General features: G+C 41.1%; 1 protein-coding gene across 17 annotated transcripts in view; it reads right to left on the bottom strand.

The window, feature by feature from the left end:
• The window catches only part of CELF2 (CUGBP Elav-like family member 2), a 367962-nt gene that overhangs the window by 80804 nt on the left and 265958 nt on the right, over window positions 1-21200 (bottom strand). For all 17 annotated transcript variants that reach the window (XM_042872814.1, XM_042872812.1, XM_042872813.1 and 14 more), the window contains one exon: window positions 15001-15083. In XM_042872814.1, coding sequence (XP_042728748.1) covers window positions 15001-15083 — 83 coding nt within the window. The remainder of the gene's footprint in view (window positions 1-15000; window positions 15084-21200) is intronic.

Here is a 21200-nt window from a genome sequence, read left to right as displayed (position 1 = left end):
CATCCTGCTGCTGCTGCTCCTCCCTTAAGTTTACTAATTAGCCTATAGCACTATCTTCTTTAAAAACTGTAGCCCCATATAGAAATGAATAATTTGGCAGTCTTAGAAGTGACAACTTAACTTGGTAATGTACAAATAACTACTGTTGCTCAGTTAGCAGTTCTAATCCATTTATTTAATTCCTTTATTTCCTACCACCCACACAAATGGCAACAATTCCAGGACACATGCAAGCCAAGTGGAGTGAAGATAAGGAAGGGGAGGTACGACAAAATTTCTCTCCTCAAAATCACGCGCAAACTGAAGTGATTAAATATCTTTTCTTCAAACAAATGAGCCTTTACAGAACCTATTCAATCCTAAAAATAGACATTAAGTGGGATTCTACATCTTGTTTGGAATAATGCCCTGGGGATATTTTGCATCATCCATGCTTAAAAAGCAAACCCATTAAACATCTGAGCAAAACACCAGATATTATTTTAACAGCAAGAGTTATCCATCTCATCTGCAGCAGCAATAACTTTTGTTGACATTTTGCCAATTGAAGTTTGCATGCCAGCATTTTTTTCCGTTTGCACTAAAACGATAAGGCATGAGAAGATAACAAAGTGTCTCCACGACATTATTTGACTGAGTTTTAACACCAATCCAAGGAAACTGTGAGAAGCCAAATTACTGTCCATGTCTCAGAGCAGGAAACGAAGCACACTGAAGCAGTGATTTGTCTGGAGCCATGCAGCGTGGCTTGGTGTGGACTAGAATGAAGGGATGCAGCCATGCTGGCCTCACAGCAGCAGAGCCCGAGCTCCTCACACTCTAATTGATATTTCCTCCTAACACAACTGTGAGGTACTTGCTGCTGCTATCTCTTTCTAGCAGAAAGGAAGATGGTGGGGGGAAAAAGGCAGAAAGGCTATATATGATTCATTTAGAGTTATTCTATGATGAAAGTTAAATCTCTCAAAACAAAATCTTGTAGTTTTATGACCAAGTGTAGGTAAGGTAGTGATGAACAGATATAATTTGTGCAAGAGTATTATTTTTACAGTACTACTCCCTAGATATTCTGCCCTAGAAGTAACAGAAGAACCTGAAGCATTATTCCAGGATAGCTGGGAGAAACACACATGAGCCAAGCCTTCACAGTTTGGGGATCAGAGCTAATAACTAATGCTGCCTTGCACTGCATTGTGTGGATTTGCCCAGTATGACTTAAGATGTCAGGACTCAGTTCCCGGAATGACACAAGTCTTAAAGTCAATGTCTCACTGGACATGACTCAAGTGTTCTGCAGTCGTACTTTCTTCCATTTTCCTAATTCAGGTTTTGGCATGTCTTTCAGAAGCCAGCAGAAGGCTGAGACTTAAAAAGAAGTATTTTTCCTTGTAATCTAAGAGAAAAACACCTCCACTCCTCAGTATTAGTATTTGGAAAACAGAACCAGAGCAAAGCCAAAACATGGTATGTATTAGCTCATCACCTCCCAGCCTCTGAATGAGAACGAAACAGAGGCTCTCAGATGGGGAAGAATCATGGCAGAAGCTTCTGCTTACTTAAGTGGTCTGGAGAGGCACATTTCACTTCTCTTTTCCTAGCACAAGTCAAATCCTCTGCTTAGGACACATTGGCTCCTATTGCACAGGGACATTCGCTCTTCACAGTAACAACTTCAGTATCTTTGTATACTCAAGATGATGTTGCCACAGGTTTTCAATTTCAACTGTCCAAATTTCCATCTTAAAAAACCTTTCCTGCTGCTGAATTGGAACCTTCAAGCAGCTCAGGCTGCGAACACCATTTAGGGTGCTAACATTTGAATCTGGTCCATATGAAAACTCACTCTTTCCACATAAATCCCTCTGATTCCACATGAACATGTAGAATGACATTCAGAAAATCATCAAGAAAACAAAACAATCCTCTTCCTTCTTCTCCTTCCCCACCCAAAATGCAATCCCAAACAAAGTTGAAATGAAAGATTCTCTTTCAGACTACTGATGGCCATGAGGAAATTTAGTTCAAATGAAAGGTTTTAAAAAACGTGCAGCATCTTTTGTAAAACAAAACAACAAACTCAGCTGTGACAGAGAGCATAGCTACCAGGATATTAAATGCTTGTTTTGCAGAAGTGTTATTTTAAGATTTATGCTGCTCTGTACTTTGCGTGTACTGTCTCCTCTGTGAACTATGCTCTGGGAAAACACCATGTGATTATGCTCAGCAATATCCTCTACCTTTGCCAAGATGAAATTCAGGAAATAACCCTTTAAAGGGAATGACCAGCGACAGCAACGCTTCAGAAAAGCAAGAAAGCAAGGACAGGGGCTCCACTATTTCTTTCACAACGTTAGGTTCTCAGTTTTTGGCTTTCATTCAATGAAAGAGAAATCAGCTTTTACTGCTCCCCCAGTTTCACATCACAGATTTTTCTGTTCATTTAAAAAGCGTATCTTCGGCCTGACTCCTTCTGCAGTAAGTAAGGTCACCTTGATCCAACAACGCACTTGGTCTCTTCTGATAGAAACTAGAGTCTAATATTTGGCATAAAACTCAAATTCTAGGTTATGGGACTTCTTATGTAAAGCTTTTTTAAAATTCTTGCTGGAAAGCTTTCATATTTGAGTACAATGTAACAGCAAGAATACCTTATAGTTAAAAAGTGTGATTGAGGTAGGTCTAAAGATAAGCCCCCAAAGGATCCAAATTATACCATCTATTGAAACACTACCTTTTAAATTAGAGCAGAGAGTACAAATTATATAAAGAGTTGGCACCAATGATGCGGTGCTGCTGTAGTTTTGATTTAGAAAAGGCTCAGGGTAGTTCTGAGTCCAGAATACATTTCTTTATTCACAACTCCCACCTCTCCAGCAGTCACAGCCCATTGGTCACATTTCTCCCTGTTAGCAAACTAATACAGAATTCTTCAAAGGTCACCTATGGGCTCCAAACTACTTGTCTATTTAAATATTGTGGAGAATAGCCAAAACATTCAGGTAGGAAAGGGATTTTGAATGAAGATGTCAAAAATTCTTCTCTCCTGACTGAGATCAGCTGGGTAAATAGAACAGCTTTATTGTTAAACCAGTGGAGCCATAGTATTTTATGCCAAATGAGGACATGGCTCGTAAATTCTATTCAAGTTGTCCATGAGCTGAAGTTACAGGAATTTTCCACAACTATCCAGTATCAGCATCCAAATAAAAGCTGTCAATGTTATGCCAATACTCTGCAGTGGTGAAATAATCTGGCTGTGGAGAATGACTGAAAGAGATAGCTCAATATTTTATCTACATATGAAAACAGAAGGTTACTGCAGTCTCCAGCTGCAAGGACACACACCATCCACATGAAAAAATATCCAGTTGTGTATATATATACAGCAGTAAGAACATTTTGTCAAGTAACAATGTCATTTTGAACCACTCTATGAACTCATTCTCTCCAATTTTTCAGCACCTATATACATAATGTGTTTTGCTAGTGCTTTCTTTGGAGTAAAGACACTATTTTTTTTACCAATATTAAACATATACTATGTACTCATACAGCTAATTTTATGGAATTACAATGTATTTAAGTATTGCTTTCAATATGTGCTTGGGAAGTTAAAAAAATTAAATGGGCAACATTAGCAGAAGAATTAGTCAGTTCCAGCTGGCTGTGCTATTTGGACAGAGCTGTGATTAAGTTTTCGTTAGTAAAAGGGACAGTATCAGTAACAATAAGGCCAAAATCAGCCTGCCTCCACCCATTTGTAAAGTTCTATATTAGCACCTCACCCTGAATATGAACCTTCATGCATTTTTCCAGAGACTGGGCCCCTGATTGCCTTGAAAAAAAAATAAGCCAACACACATCATTTGGTGACTATAAATGCCAGCATGCGAAAAGCTGTCTTCCCTTACTTGTTCTTCATATTGCTTTCCTACTCATTTAGAAGTTTTCTCTGCATTATGCCCCAGGAGTAACATCTTCATGCACAAACTGCCTAAAGGTCAAAGAAATCTCTTTGCAGAGATGGCTTCAGGTGGAACAGCTGGAGTCCAAGGAGAGCTATCAGGAAGGTCCTCTGGTAAAACCAGTGGAGCTAAAAGCTCTTTCATCATTCATCTTACCTGCTCCAGAGACTGTGTTTTGAGCTACTGGGAATACTGAACTCCCAGTTCCTGAGTCTACTCTATTTTTTCTGAACTGGGCTAATTCGGCCCTAGGGCTGTTGCGACTTGACGAAATAGCAGAGGGCAAGGAAAGCAGAGGGGAAGACGGCATGGATGAAGAAGGGAAATATCAATTTCACCAATTCACACCCTCTATTTTTGGTTCTCATGTAAACAGGGAGGAAGACAAGTGCCAGACATGAGGGCTATCATGCCCCCTTCTAAACTGGAATCAATCTATGTTTTCTTTGTAAAAAGATGGGGTCACCAGAGGCAAGGGACATGCTTGCTTGAGCAACCCAACAGAGCCCTCCAGACATGAGCATATAAGCACAGCAATTAAATTGACTGTAGAACTGTAGTTCTTACTTAGCAATTGCTTTCTTTGATTAATCATACAAACAGGAGGACACTATACCAAGACAAGCATAGCAATTTTTTTCACTTCTTAGCAATTGTAGAAATTAGAAATGAAGAAATCCAGTAACTCATCTGAAATGACTTAATACCAGTATAGGATTATTGCCATTTTACATTTTCTAATTTTTTCCTACTCCAAACGCCTCTAAGGACTGGGATTTAACTTTGTTTCCTTTAGAAGATTATTCTAATTGGAGAAATACGGCTTTTCCTGATACTTGATCTAAGTTTTATTTTACCTCTTATGACTGTAAATCCTCAATTCTGTGTACAATCAAAAATAATTCCCATTTGTCACTGGCATTTGGGCAGTACAAACACTTGGCCCTGGAGGAAAGAAATGCACCGAAACATCCACACTGCTGGGGATGCTTGGCAACATACTCCCGCAACAGCATTTATCCTCTCTGTTTTTCTTGCAGTATTTGAAACGAGCATACTGTATAATAACACAGCACATTTTCCTCTAAGGTATTGTCACGAATTGGCCACAAAATAGTATTAGTCGCTGTCTGGTGGATACTTGCTCAAGTGATGGTCTAGAACACAAACCACATTCAATCATTTGAGCCATTCACAGCTGAATGGAAATACAAAGGTATCACGTACCTCCAGTCTCGACAGGAGGCTGTAATCCCATGGAGAGCTGCTGGCAGCAGTAAGGAACACTAGAGTGTTTTGTTTATTTTCACGGTGGCATTACAAGCTTCACTTACGGAGGTACCTGCCTTTCAGTTCTTAGTTAAAAACTAATCTTATCCTCTGATTAGTGTCTTATTTTCCCCAATCTTATTTTCTACAACTCACTATGTTCTCTATCTTGAAATCAATGATAAGGCTCTATTCATACTTTCTAAAAGATCGTTACAGACTTCCAATTATTCCTTTTAAACATGAGCTCCTTTCTTTCCTTTCTTTCTATTTCCCCTCCCTCCGTGTGTCTCCTTCAGAAGTGAAAAATTCCATTCACTGCAACAGATTCTTGTAACGGTTGCAAGTGGAACTGGGCGAGCGTTCCTAGCATGAATGACAGAGGCAATGTATTCATGAGATTCCCTAATACATTGCAAATTCCATTTGCAAAGAAGCAAAGTTGCTTATTCTAACCCTCGCTTGCAGATCCTGCCCCCTCCTGCGCTGAGAGATAGCCCATCTCCGAGCTACAATAGGGCGAGAGCGGGGATTGACTGCAGACTGCTTTAATGCCACTCTTAATGACAACTTGTGAAGATTAGGAAGTTGTCAGAATCAGATATCAGCAAAAGCTCCGGCTTGCTTTGTGAAGTCAGTCTGAATTAATTAATGGGTATCTTTCCTTTGATATCACTTTGATATTTGGCTGCAGCTGGATAAAAATCAGCCACAAAGGAAACCACATTTTGTTTACCACTGCTTAAGACTCTGTTTAGTCCAATGTTTTTTTTTCTTTTGCAGTCTTTGCCTTTTTAACTTTACTGGCACAATGCAACAGAAAGAGACTTTTGTGCATAGATGGGAGTTACGGTGGCATGTTTTCCAATGACTGCTCCTCTCTGCTTCTGAAGATATTCAGGCTATACTCTAAAAGCAAAGCCATTACTGATTTCAGCAAAGCTGCAAAACAGATGCACTGTTCCAAAAGTAAGCCAAGCTTTAGCCTTGCCCACTACTGTACTACTTTACAATCAAAAGCAATATAACACTAATGATATTTTCTCTCTGCTTCAGAGGGTGCTGATAGCTCGATGCATACACTGGCAGTCTGAAATAGGGGCACTGCAATTGGGGCAGTCTCCCTCTAAACTTTTCAGGGTATGAATTCACAGCACATTTCAGTGACCCTGAATGTTTTGGATGTCTACCACAACAATCATATGAACATGTCTGCACAGTGAAGGGGTGCCTGTGCCCAAAAGAATTCCGGAATGCTTTCTAGACTGGAAAAGGAGAAAAGATTGCTCTGCAGACAAAGCAGTGGCTCTCCCATCTGAGCTGATGAAGATGATGATTTATTTAGGAGAATGAGTGAAGTATCAATTATCCTTCTGGATCTGCAGAGAGTATTTTTAATTAGGCAGAATTTAATTGCCCAAAGTAAGCTATGAGCCGGAGGTTCAGTCAAGTCATCCATTTTTGGTTGTTTTTTCAACAAGTACTATAGGATTTTTAATGACCACAAAGAAGACAAAACTCATGTTTTCCCTCTAATCCCATGTTTGGCACATACGAAAGCACAGTGCATCTAAACTGTACGGTTCATTACCCAACTGAGATGGGGAAAATCTAGGTAAGAATGCCTCAGCTCCTGGCACCACCACAGAAACACGAGCACTAAATGAGACATTTCAACCCACCGATGGCAATGCATGGAGCCACAGAGCACACTGCATAGGTTTTAGAAAGAAGCAGCATAGCGCACAGGGTTGGACACAACAGCAGAAAGGATGCTGAACAAACAGTCTTTCTATTATAACCATGCCACAAAGCTCTGGCTCTTTAGTCATAACATAACTCAGTTCCACGGACACCAAATATTGCTACTGAGGCAGGTAAATGGCATCCAAGGGCATCTCTAATGATGTTACTTCCTGACGCCTGCAACATTGTTTATGATTTGCCTTTCTAATTTCATTGTTGTAGGAGCAGTCAGACGGCTAGGAAGACTCCCTGAACTATTTTTTCATTACAAAGACAACTTTAATAGCTTGTGTCATGGTGCTAATGAGGCTGACTGAAGCACCTGTACTTTCTGTTCTGGATAACAGAAAACAGCTAACACTAGCAGGAGGATAAATTGCTGCTTAAGACAGTGCCTGGGCTATTATCCCTAGCTAAGCATCCCACCTAAATCTTGGTGAGCTTTGCAATGGCCTCTCAATTTTGTGCAGTTTTCCATTCTGAAGTTGTCCTGCCAGTGGTTTTTGGTTACCCAGCTTGAAATTGATATCCTGTGAACAGATACTCGAGCCTCACTGAAAAGCAGGCTAAGATGTTCTAAGTTGGACAGTAAAACCCAGAGATAGTTTGCAGAGTATTGACCTCAACTGTCCAGAGTTATGGAAATTAGAGGCAAAGCAATGTCACATGTCATTGCAATTTGGCCTTTTAGGGATGGACTTCGCATTAGGAAAACTTCCTGAGGTTAATTCAATATTATGTGTTACTTAGTTTCCATCCCAATATTATTATTATTACAAAGCTGCACAAAAAGCCCTGAGCTACTCCAAAAGAGGTATCTGAAAAAAGCTAGCTTGCATCTAACTGCATTTGCATCTGGGCTGATGTGCTCCTGCTTCTCTGGAAAAATCAAGGCTCTGATTTGAACAGCTAGGATCTGAAATAGCTTAGCCCACCCACTCTGCAGCTCTGCGTCCTCCTGACATTCCCCAGGGTTAGGATGGGGCATCAACACCTGAATAAGGCAGATGAACAATTACCTCCTCCTACCAGGACTTGGGGTCAATGGATACTCCTGTCAGGTTATTATTCCATACGCTTCCCCATTCTGTGAGTATCTTCAAAACAAATAATAAAACTACTTATTAGAACACAGACTCATAATCAGGTATTACAGTTCCTGAGTCACTGCTCTCAGTACTAGGCAACTGAGTCCTTTCACTTGCTTTCCTTCAGTCCCATGAGTGATTAATGCTTTCATACACCAAAGAACAGATTCAGTAGGAGTGAAGGAGACCTCCAATCTCAGCCGAGTCCAGCAGTGATGGCTCTTCTGGGTAAATGGAAGTTAAATCCTTACAACAAGTAACCCAGTGTAGATGTGAACTGTGTTCTCCTGCATGCCAGAAAGCTATCCTAATGGTCAGGCTGCGACAAAAGGTAAATCTGGCCCCCATCCCTCACGGAGAGAAAGAGACTATAATTATGAACAAAATGTTCTGCTCAATTTAGAGGAGCTGTTTCCACTTGGTCAACATATCGTTCTCCCTGTGCCTGCACAACACCTATCATTTTGCCATTTAGCTGCAAGGTCAGCTGCTTACAGGGAATTTCATTATGCTTCTAAGTCAATTTGTCAGTTTTTACCATTTTAGGTAAAATTGAATTTAGGGCTGACGCTATGTTCTGTGTTTCACAATAATGGTAAACACAAATCCAACCTTTCTATTGAGGTATTTGAATTTAGTGTAAATAGTGATTTATTATTTAAGCAGCAAAGTCAATGCAAGTTATCTTTTGAGGACAGGGGTGGCAGTGATGTATTTGCATAACAAAAAATAACTTCTTCTGAGCTAACAAAATCTACAAAATTGAGTGGTGTATTTGTGAAGTATTTTAAAGGAAGAAATAGGCCAGATTCACTTTCTCAACATCACTCAATGTCTTATAGCCCAGTTCCTAGAAATAGGTGCTCCCTGGGGATTCTTCCCTTTCCCATCTGGTTGTTTTTATCGTTTAAAAACTTCTACACTTTTCAGATCCTTCATTAAACAGCACTTGGCCATGCTATATGGGCACTGAATTAGTTTAATTTGTCATCATAAATCAATCACTCCAAGCCCTTAACTAACTTAATTACTCTCTAAATTCCCTTTCTGTTTGTCAAAATCTCTCAAAGTCATTGATATCCCATATTCAGGCTATAATTCAAGTCATACTGGATGATTACCTTTTTATTACAGGTAATTTTTACATAATGTTCATATACTGACAACTCATAAAGCCTAAAGCAGAGAAGCGGGCTGGTTATTAAAATGGTATTCAAGAAAGGAAAGTGCAATATTCATTAGAAATGTACAGAACTCATGCTATAAAGTGCAAATCAGAAATATATGTGGGGTTTTTTTTTGCTTCTTGTTGGATAAACTGTCTTATCAGTGAGTGTACGGGGATCCAAACAAAGCCATTGTAGATGCCTGCCTTTTGTAATAGATTATTGTGATTAAGGTTAAATAACCTCTGCCTTACACACAGTGTGAAACGTGAGCTGGTCTACAGAGGAGAGGGAAAGTCCCAAAGCGGCTGTTACTTTGCCAACGGGCAATCAACCTGACATAGGGCAGAAGGAAGGCTCTTGTGCAACAGGACAATGACCTATGTTCTTTAAAATGTAGCTGCACTTATTCTGCATCCCTAAAGCTGCATCCCTGAGGTTTCTTTACCGGTATCACATAATACAGTCTGACAGTGATAGGACAAAGGGGAATGGTTTTAAACTAAACGAATATAGAGTGAGATTAGATGTGTGAGTTAGATTAGATGTGAGGAAGAAATTCTTTACTCAGAGGGTGGTAAGGCATTGGCAAAGCTGCCCAGAGGAGCTGTGGATGCCCCATCCCTGGAGGTGTTCAAGACCAGGTTGGATGAGGCCCTGATCTAACCTGATGTAGTGTGTGGCAACTCTGGCCATGACAGAGGGCTAGAACTGGATAGACTTGAAGGTCCCTTCCAACCCAAGCCATTCTATGGTTCTAAGAACACTTAGGGAACAGCTTTCTCTAAGGCAGTCCTGTTTCCCTGTCACATAAACTACATTTCATAAAGCCCATAGTGATTCTTACACTGTTAAAAATGAAAATCTTTTCCTTGACAACATCTTGCAAAAAAGGGGCCATTAATATTTTACAAGACAGTTATATCCTACAAACTCCACCTTGCTGTTAAAACTTGAAGAGCTTTCTCAAAACTGTATTTCTCTGTTGTTACACTCTTAATTAAATTGATTGATGCAGTTAATGTCCCTATTCTCAGATAGAACTTCAATACAACAGGCTTGCTGCTACTTGGAATATGTATACCCACTTGAAATAAGAACCACGTAAACCATTAGTCTGTTAAATGCATAGGAGTGTTGACACCTTAATCAGTGCAGGCTGTTAATTATTTTTGTGATAACCTCTCCTATGAGGATATAAGCAAAGATACTGAGGCAACAAATGATCCGTGTCATGGCAGGTGAATCTAATTCTAAATGCAAAACAGACTATGAAGAGACTTGGGTCTAGATTTTACCAAAGGACTTTACCAAAGGATTCCTGATGTCAAATAGCATCTGCATGAAAATGTTCATTTATTCAGCTGCTGGGTTTCAAGAGCCCAAACCAGTCCTCATCACCCAACTGCAGTTACTTCTTGCCAGGAAATCCTACTCAATGAACTAGTTAGCCAAATAGTATAGGTTCTGTTCTTAAACTGGCATGCGTGTTAAAACTAAACTAAAAAATGCCAGTGCCGCCAACTTGGCTGAGAGCAGTCTCTGCATACAGCCTCTGCATAAAAGCCAATTTTCAAAAGCAGCATATTAGTGTGCTTAAGCGTGGGGGGACTGTGATTATTACATCTAAGTAAAGGTACAGAATAAATTTAGATGGGAGGAATTCACCGGATTTTTTTGTTTAGGGAATAGAAACCAAGCATCTCTATGAAAGTCAAGAGATTCTTAATGAAGATGAGACTAGTTAAGACCTTGGTTCCACATCTCATCCCAATTACTGCATTCAAATTGAGGTTTTCCCTTTTTTCTACTCTGCCTTTTAGAATAGAATCCATACTGACATTCATGCAGGAAGAACCTGACTGTAGCTTGAATAATGCCAACTGCATCCCTATGGAGCCAGGGTATGAGCTATGTGCTTGCATGCTATACTTGAAAAGATATATCTAAAAATTCATTTTGCTCATTTACAAGACATAAAAGCTACTTGTGATGCCAAGTAAACAGAAGACGATTGTCCTTATTTCATTGATATGTATCATATATATCAGTATGCCTGTATTTTTCAAATGCTGCCTAGTAGCAATGTTACTGTGACAAGTGATATCTAAATGCATAGTTGGGGAAAGATAAAAGTTCCATTATGTGACAAGGAATATTATGTCTAACAGAGAGATTATAATAATCATGAGTAAAAAGAAGATGTTTGATCCTGCTTATGCCAAAAGTTTTAAAAATTTTTTTAAAAATACTTTAAATGAATTTTATCCTCAGGAAAATGATTAAAACAAGAAAAGCCTTGAGATGTCAGCTGGTGACATGTTTTTCCTCTTTATCTTTCTTTTTTGTTGTTGTTGCTGTGAAAAAAAAGCTGAGAGAATACAGCAAAGTACATCATTAACTTCTTATTAATTTCATAATACAAAGGCAATTCTGTTAAAATAGTGGTGCTGCAACTTTAAATTACAGAACTAGCTTGGTATTTAATGAGAGATTTAGCACAGCAGGGTTTCTGTTAAATTAAGTTGTGCCTTCACATCACAGTGGGAAAACAGGTGTATATTGGTTTAGAATTATGGAAATGTTGACTAATTCCAAGGCTTGTAATCAAACAGCAAGGCACCCTGCAATATTTTCTTCCAAGATTCTTCATTAATCATTTATGTCTGGTCTTGTTTTCTTCATGTCCACTAAAAGGGTTGCAGTTCAAAGGAGCAGATAAAGCCTTCGTGTTTTCATGTCTCTGTTAAGCATGAGGTCCGCACAGAAAGTAGATACAGAAACAGAGCATGGCAGGCTTTGCTCAAATACCCACCCAAACTAAACAGAACGGGATAGATTTCATGCTACAAAAATGCTTTTTTGGCTTTGTAAGTGTTCATCCCAAACTGACTTACTGAGCAACATGGAGCAAGTCTGCATTTCAGAAATGAAGAGACAAACCAGAAACATCCCACTCACAGTCGTTCAGTGCACACAGTTTTGCAGCAGGATGAGTGATACCTATGCACACGTGAAATGCAGGCAAGCTGCTGCACCCCTGCTTCTGTGTCTGCCATAATTCCGTATCTGAAACTAACAAACCACCCGCCTGTTACTCTGTTTTTCTCCTGGGTTGTTCAGAGATGCTTCTTATCTGATGCATGGCTGTATTTCAGCACAAGTGGAAGGCACAGATTGTTTTGTTTCCAAATACACCTCCTTTCTGAAGCTCCTACACAGCACATCTTGTTTACTGGAAGCAAGCTGATGCCCAAATGAACCTGATCCAAATTCATCCCTTGTAGCCTTGACAGATGATTGCTTCCATTTGCTCTGAAAGAGACTGTTTCACACACAGGCTATCCACTACCAATCCCTGCTAGCTCACGGAAAGCTGCTTAGTGGGCCAGATCTAACAGCATGGAAGTCGCTAAAATTCATAGAAGGAGAATCCTGCTCTACTGAAGTGCTTCAGCACGTATGCCATAACTTTATAGCTTGCATAAACAAGGTTATTTTGGGAATATACTGCTGAATCATAACAGCATTGCAATTTATGTTGAATGTCAGCCTATAGCACATTCAAAATATAGAATCTGTTATATAATATATGGTTAATTTTCTTTAGTGTAATGAGCTGTTTGAGTCTCTTTATTAGAGATGTGCCTTTAAGAATTAGGCGTAACAACTCCTCTCAAAATAAAATCTTAACATCTCAGGCAGCATCAGGATCAGATCAGCCCATACCCAAGAGTCACAGGAATGTAATTTTCACTTTTTCTTAGAAGAAAAGTTTGTAACTTCACATTCAAGATGGAAAAACAGAGCTTAAAAAAGATACATTTTAAAAGACCAAGAGCTAGATTCAGCATTGGAAAAAATGTTATAGTTTTGATCTCTATTAAAAAAAAAAAAAAAAGAAAAAAAAAAAGGTGCAGCAGCCTCTCTAACTGTGGCATGTTCCTTAGCTATAAAGAGGAGAAAATGCTGCCCTGCCGAAGTAAGAAGCTCTGCAAAGTTGAGTTTGTTTTGCTACTTGTACACGGGGAAGGAAAGGAGGCTACCCATCTGAGTCAACTGCTGGTTTAACCACGACCTTTCAGAGCAGAGCAGCCAGCTCTGGGGCTTAGGAAGGAGAGGTGCAAGCAAAAGTTTTCTTGCTGCAGAGGAGAGTGATGTACAGATCGACTATGGGGCTCCAGGGCAGGGCTCCCACACACAGAGATGCTGCAGCAGCTCAGGACCACTTCCATTGTTGTGCCCATCCCACTCAGCACAGCTGAAAACAACTGAAAGCACATTGGAGAGCAGTTACACAATGAGCTGGGTTAACTGCAACATTAGCTGAATTGGGTTAGAGAGCATTCATCCAAAGGGCTCATCATGTCCTGGCAGTGAGAATGGGAACCAACAACTGGAGCTGCAGAGCCAAGGGATGCTGTGATGTGGCTGGAGCTCCAGAGCTCCCTCAACACTTTCTTTTCTGTCCAGTGATGGCATATCATCCTGTACATCCTCAAAAACTGAAACTGCCACTACAAGACTTGACATCAACCCTGGAAAAATTTACTGAAATCTGAAGTGGCACAATTTTTCATTGATTTTCCTGTAGCTAGCTGGTCATTGCAGATTTCCTCCCACTGCTTCCAGCATTTCCATTTTCAAATGAGGGAAGAATTCCATTCTACCTCTGTGAATTAGCACGGCTCATGGGTAACTATCCAACATTTTCATGTTGGTCACTTTCATGACAGATGAGGTAACTTTTCTACAGGATCTGCATAAAGGGGGCCAGCCAGACATGAAGTTTTCAAACACATATTGTCTGATTTCACATATGGCATCTAGGAACTCAAAAAGATATTGGCCATCAGTCCATAACCATCCATCATAACTGCCAGTCCAAACAATATTCCATTTATTTATACAGTGCTGTATAATTTGTTCTTGTGTCTGTAACCACACACTCTATTCATATACTGGAACATTTGGATGTATCAAGGGGGAATATATCCCCACTCTTCATATTTTTCCATTCTGGTCCCCTAAGTATTTGCTTGCAAACAGCAGAACAGATGAAAAACTTAGAACAAGAAGACTTCACATTAAAGTCATGCAATTACCAGTGATATTCTTCTCTTCAAACCTGTAACCCAGATCTGTACTACCATGGGATAACATACGATACAGGTTGTACAATTAGCTCACTAACACAAGCACAACTGCTTTAACCACCAGTGCAGTGTATCAGCAGGAAAAGGGTGCCGAGCAGAGGTGGTGGCAGGAATGGCTCTGTTCAAGCAGCAACATGGTACTGTGCTCTGTGGCTCCCTAATGTGCAGTCACCACACTAATGCACTTGGTTGTTTAGAAACCATGTGTACAATGGCTGCATTTAATGAAGTTGGCTGTATTTCGTCTTTTCCTCTCTCCCTTTTGGAACTAGAACCCTCAGTGGAGCAGTGTTTTTCTGCCATATGTTTCTCCCCCTCCTTCTCCTGTAAAAAAAAAAATAAAAAATTGGATCTACCTTGTACTTCAGTAACTGCCTCCAGTCAGCAGGAATCAGCACTGTTTCCAGCCAAGGGAGTTTCTACAGAAGAACAACTGTCTTTATAGATAATGCCATTGCTACAGGACTGGCACTGTTACAGGACAGGACATCAGGTTTGCCACCCTCTCTTGAAGAGACCAAGGTCATGTGGGGCACTTAATAAGCATCTCAAGCAAAAGGGCTATTTTCTGGCAACAAAATAATTAGGATCAAAAAGTAAATGTACTCACCCCAGGTAAAGTTTTAATATTGTGCAGTGCATTCTGTGCCTCAAGAGCAGCTTTTCTTGTATAAAATGTTACGAAACAACAACCTATAGAGAGAAATGAAAAGCTTTCAGAAATTAGTGAGTATGATTTGTGAGAGTACAATAGGGAGGCAGAAAAAACAGTGGTTGAACAACACATTATGAAAGCTGGAAATGTGAATTATCACGAGGCTGCCTGAATGACATGAATACAAAAAAGCTTGTATGGTTTAAAATAAAGTCACCCCCTGTGCACTGCATCTATAGCACACCTACATTGTTAGTGAACTGTAATCACTTAGAAATTAAGTTAACTAAAATCCAATTGGCTTTGTACGGTGTAAATAAGGTTATATTTTTCTGTAGGCTCCCCATTATGCTTTGAATATGAGCAACAAGGCAAACTCAAACCAGCAGGCATTCGTTGTTACATCCCAAGCAGAAAATCAGGTTAAGGCACGACCTTATTTAGAGGCTTTGCCTTACATGTAAGTAAGGAGCTAAGAATCATGAAGACCAATTCCGGGCACCACACAGGACCACCACAAATCCAAACCCTGTGTCTGAGAGCATTGGCCATAGAATCATAGAATCATAGAATCACCAAGGTTGGAAAAGCCTAAAAGATCATGCAGTCCAACTGTTCACCTATTCCCAATAGCTCCCACTAAACCATGTCCCTCAACACAACATCCAGCCTTTCCTTGAACACCCCCAGGCTCGGTGACTCCACCACCTCCCTGGGCAGTCCATTCCAGTGCCTGACCACCCTTTCTGAAAAGTAATACTTCCTCATGTCCAGCCTGAATCTCCCCTGCCGTAGCTAGAAACCATTCCCTCTGGTCCTCTGGCCAATACTCCCTGAACTTGGGCTTCCTGCACCCACACTGCAGGTGGGGTGCTGGGCACAATGACGCAGTTTGTGACTTCGACTGACTTCCACTAGGAGGGAAACCAGTCTGAGATCATCTCTGGTGTGCTTCAGTGAATAACACAAGGAAAATTCCCATTTAGCACCCACTCTGCTGCAACCCTGCCTGTAAGGGAAACAGGTTGGGGCCGAGTGTAGCCCTTTTCCTGTGGATGTGGGCAATCTCTACATTAACAAGCGAGTCTCAAATTCCTTTGGAGCTCTGAAGCTGCAGTCAGGTGACCCATCTGGCGCTGGGACAAAGAAACCTGCTGGGAGGCAGGAGTGGCTGTTGAAGTAAAAACCTATTTCATATCAAACAGAATGATGCCGATTTTACTGATGAACCAGCAAACAATCCTACTGTATTAATCACTGACAGGGACGTGCTGCAACTCCAGGGAAATGCCACAAACAAACAGAAAGTGCAGTTCTCTACCCTCATCACTAGCCTTCCTGCTCCCTCAGATAACACAGGAGCAATACTTTCTCCTTTCCTTGCACCGACTTCCTGGTGCTTACCAACATGAAATACCATGTCACTCCTGTTACGCCAGCTTTTTTTCAGCCTCTAAGTACTGCCATAACAGCAAAGGGCACCAAGGAGAATGTGCGTGCAGGAGAACATGGCTAGCAGATATCTGGCTGTGTGCAGGAGCCTCACCTCGCACCTCGGAAGGAAAAACTGAATCCAAATTTCCCCCTCTGCTGCCTCTTGGCTTGGCTCAAGCTGTGTATTGCACTGTGAATGCTCCCTTTGGCTTTGCAGCTGGGCCAACGACGACCATTACCTCCATAACAAGCAAAGGCAATAATGTATTCCCAGCTGGAATGCGGTGAGTTTATCCCTAACAGAAAAGCGCTTGCAAGCAGTATAATACATGGGTAGGCAGGTAATGCTGACTTAACACAGCTGGGAGAAACACTTCCCATAATACCAATAGTTTCTTTAAAAGTTCACAGTTCAGGGAAGAGAAGGCTTGATAATTATTCCAGTGATCACCGTTTGGCAGGGATGACTATTACAAACAGACACAGCCTGCAGGGCTTGTGCTTTCTCAGAGTACTACTTAATCTTCTATTCCACTGGTAAACTTGGCAAATTTTAATCGTTTGACACCAAAATCAAAATGTGAAACAAATCAGAGTTTGTGACATTTAACTGCCCAACTCTGACAAAAGAGCATGATGTATTTCTGTCCTGCTAACCGGTCCAAAGTCTCTGTCTTCTACTATTGTCACTCCATTTGGTTTATTAGTGTTTAATATAAAGCTTTCTAACCAGGAGAGAGGATTTCAAGGAAAATAATATCAAGTAGTGGACGTGATCTCGGAATTGCAATGTCCTTACCATGGGTCTGAAGAGTTTCATTTTGGCTTTGAGCTCTCTGGGTTTATCCTGATAAGAAGTTTGAAATCTTTGGATTTATCGTTCTCGGCACTACGTGAAAGAACTGTGCTTGAAAGATGAATACCTGGTGAAATACCCTTCACCGAATCAGTTTTGGGAAGTAATAGTGCAGTACAGAAAAATGTCTCTGAATGAAGACTGGGAACAAACAGCAGCATAGTGGGAAACATGCAGATGCTTCCAGCAGATCATCAGCTTGTGACAAAGATGGTGCCTCTAAGCTCACAGACTGACACATCTGAAAATGCAGATAGATAAAATCGCTACCTGTGCTCATTTTCCTTGTATCATATTACACAACCACAACAAAACAACAGAGTGTTTGCTGTGCTTTGGGGAGAGCACGGACATGAATTGTGGACACTCGATTCCAAAGCTTTCTGACAATAAGGCCGAGGTGAAAAAAGTAAATATGAAAACCTAGAATATGAAAGGTGAACATGCACAAAATCCCGAAGGAAATGCTGCAGCTCAGCCTGAGGAGGTGCTTGCTGCCAAAGTACACACAGTTGCAGCTCCAACAACACAGCTTTGAAGATGCCTTAAGTGTAAAACCCCTTTGGCTCAGTATCACGTGCCATAAGAGAAAGTACCAAATTCAGCTGTTTCTGCAGAAATACCGGAAGGGAGGACTGCTGTGTGAAAAAACAGGGCTAATGTGTGCTGTCCGACTGGTAGCTAGCCCCTGCTGAAGGACAACTAGGACTCTTCACCATTTTCCCTAAGAAAATGCAATATCGCCAAAGACAAATCAGTGACACCACTGGAAAATAAAAAGTATATTTCCTAAGAGAAAAGAAAAAAAACAAACTCAACCCTCCTCTCTGCAGGCCTCTGCACACATAATTGTGGCTTCATCCCCAGCAAATATGACAGCAGCTTGAACTCTAGCTAAACTTCTCTGCCATCCACATACCTCAAAACCTGACACTGATAACCTCTTCTGCTCCTGCTTAGGACAGCTTATAAGGTGAATTGGTTTGTGCACATGGTTCCACCTATTCTCAATCAGCTCAGTTTAACTCTGATTTAACTCCATGTGAGCTAGAATCTTCTTGACTGAAGGAACAGGAATTCATGCTGACAGCCAGTACTGCCAAAGCAGCAAATCTCTGCTTTTGTAATGCTGGTTAGACTTGGGCTGGAACGGCATTAACTCTGTCATACAACATCTTTGCACTGTACCTAGAAAAGATAATGAATGAATCATGCAGATCCCTACAGTTCCTTAAGGACATTGGCAACAACTCCGTGGCTATCCTGCCAGATGCTTGAATAGACTGAACAAAAGCTGCCACCCAGTGCTGGGCAGCTTCTGATAGAAGCAATTGGGGTTCCAAAAAACAGTGGCAGACAACAACCCTGCTTCTCAATTCTTCTGCTGATAAAACACAGTGCTATATACACCACAATGCTCAACTTTAACACCTCATCAGAAAAAGGAAAAAGATCTCTTGTCTCAGTATGTTTTCTCTCTTTTTTTTTTTTCTTCCCCCAAAGAAAATTTAGTGCCAGAAAAAGACCTAGAGGTCCCAACTGTTGGGAGAGAGTTGACACATTCAATTTTCCATGACACATTCAATTCACAAGCCCCCGCTCAGTCTGCCAAAGGCACCAATTAGCACCAGAGGTGGAGATTTTTTTATTTTTATTTTTTAACAGGAACCTGCTTAACAAGACAAAGACAGGAATAAACAGCCTCGCTCATGGCTGAAAACAGTTTTGCTTGAGTCACCGTCAAAGATGTCAGCAACAGATTGCATGGCAATGGTGCAGCCCTAGCTTCACTAACACAACTGTTCAGAAATCAGGCATGGAAAAAAGAAAGCAAGCGGCAAGGACTCTCACAACACCACATCCACATGTGTAATTATTTGTTGATAGAAAAACTGGGTTTCTGGAAGAAATCTGTGCACATTGTGGAATGGTGACATACTGCAGAGCTTTCACCAGTAAACTTCAATCCCGTGCAGCACTACAGGCTTGGGGCAGAGTTTTTGGAAAGTTGCATGGAGAAAAAAGATCTCGGGGTATTACTCAGCAGCTGGCTGAACATGAGCCAGCAGTGTGCTCAGGTGGCCAAAAAGGCCAGTGGCATTCTGGCTTGTATCAGATATAGTGCAGCCAGCATGAGCGGAGAGGTGATCATCCCTCTGTACTCAGTGCTGGTGAGGCTACACCTTGAGTACTGTGCTCCGTTTTGGACCCCTCACTTCAAGAAAGACACTGAGGCTCTGGAACGTGTCCAGAGAAGGGCAATGAAGCTGTGAAGGGTCTGGAGCACAAATCTTCTGGGGAGTGACTGAGGGAACTGGGATTGTTCAGTCTGGAGGAGGATCAGGGGAGACTTTACTGCTCTCTACAACTCCCAGAAAGGAGGCTGTGGTGAAATGGGGGGGTCAGCCTCTTCTCCCAGGTAACAGCAATAGGATGAGAGGCGTTAGGTTGTACCAGAGTTGGGATTCAGGTTGGATACTAGGAAAAACTTCTTCTCAGAAAGAGTGGTGAGGCATTGGCACAGGCTGCCCAGGGCGGTGGTGAAGTCACAGTCCTTGGAGGTTTTGAAAAAAAAAGGTAGATATGGTAGCTAGGGACATGGTTTAGTGAGCAATACTGGTGACAGTTGAAATGGCTGGACTAAATGAACTTAGAGGTCTTTTCCAGCCTTAATGATTCTGTGGTTTCATGATTCAGAAAATGACATTCTGCTGATGAGTAAGGTGATTTTTTCAAACAACTGCTGGTGACCTACTGCAGTTGGAACTTCTGTCACTGAGTTAAGCACTGGTGAAACATTCAACTCCATTCACCAATCAGTGTGGACATGCAGAGCTATGCTGGTGCCTTCAGGGAATCACAGAATGATTTGGGAAGGTTTTAGACCTCGAAGACTATCCAGTCCCAAACTCCTGCCACATACAGGGACATCTTCTACTAGGTCAGGTTGCTCAAATCACCATTCAATCTGGCCTTGAACACTTCCAGGGATGGAGCATCCATAACCTCTCTGGGCAACCTGCTCTAGTACCTCATTTCCACCATAATAAAGAATTTCTTGTTAATATTTAATCTAAATCAACCCTCTTTTAGTTTAAAGCCATTGTGCCTTGTCCTACATCATTGCACTCCCTTACAGTGTCTCTCCCCTTTGCTAGGCTGCAAGCTCCAGTGCAGATACCACTAGGAGCTCAGCCACGTCGGTATTTTTATCACTTTCTCCCAGTTCAAGCGCAGACTAATTACTACACGAGAGCTGTTTACATCCTTAATTTTGAGCAATGTACAAAAGGAAGCTCTCCTCCTCTTGGAGATGTAGTGGATGCGCTCCGTGTCGGCTTTTAACGGCATTGAAATCTGTGTAAGAGGCTTAATCTCTCAGCCAGGATTTTATGCTCGAATGAATACGGCAACCTCCATCTTGCTTTGAGTGTGAAAACGCTCCTCACAGCCTCCAGTACAAATACAAGGGTCCTACTTTAAAGTTCCCAGCAATTATCCGTGTGTACCCATAGGAGAAAATAACCCTCAGATGCAGACGGGGATTAAAAGCTGTCATCGTATGTGGTGCATGGTGCTTTTGATTTGCTTTAAGAAAAATGTGCTGCAATTTCCTGGAAATAAAACTTTTGAGAATTAAAAAAAGAAAAACAATGTAGGTTAAAAGAACCCTGATATTCTTTAGTGTGATTTATGAGTTTTTGTAGTTTTCAACTGACAAAATTTGTCAGTTTGGATCTCTGCTGTGTTGCACGTATTATCACCTGCTGCCAGTATCTGAACCCTAACCATAGGGTATAGCAATACAAGAGCTTATCAGTGCGTCTGTAAAGCTTGTAACAACTTAAAAGTATGAAATTTGCTT

Source organism: Lagopus leucura, unplaced genomic scaffold, assembly GCF_019238085.1.
Source record: "Lagopus leucura isolate 7727_CA_CO unplaced genomic scaffold, USGS_WTPT01 Super-Scaffold_100008, whole genome shotgun sequence".
Taxonomy (NCBI): Eukaryota; Metazoa; Chordata; class Aves; order Galliformes; family Phasianidae; genus Lagopus; species Lagopus leucura.
Note: the sequence above shows the minus strand (reverse complement) of the source record. Positions and strands in the feature narration are given on the sequence as shown.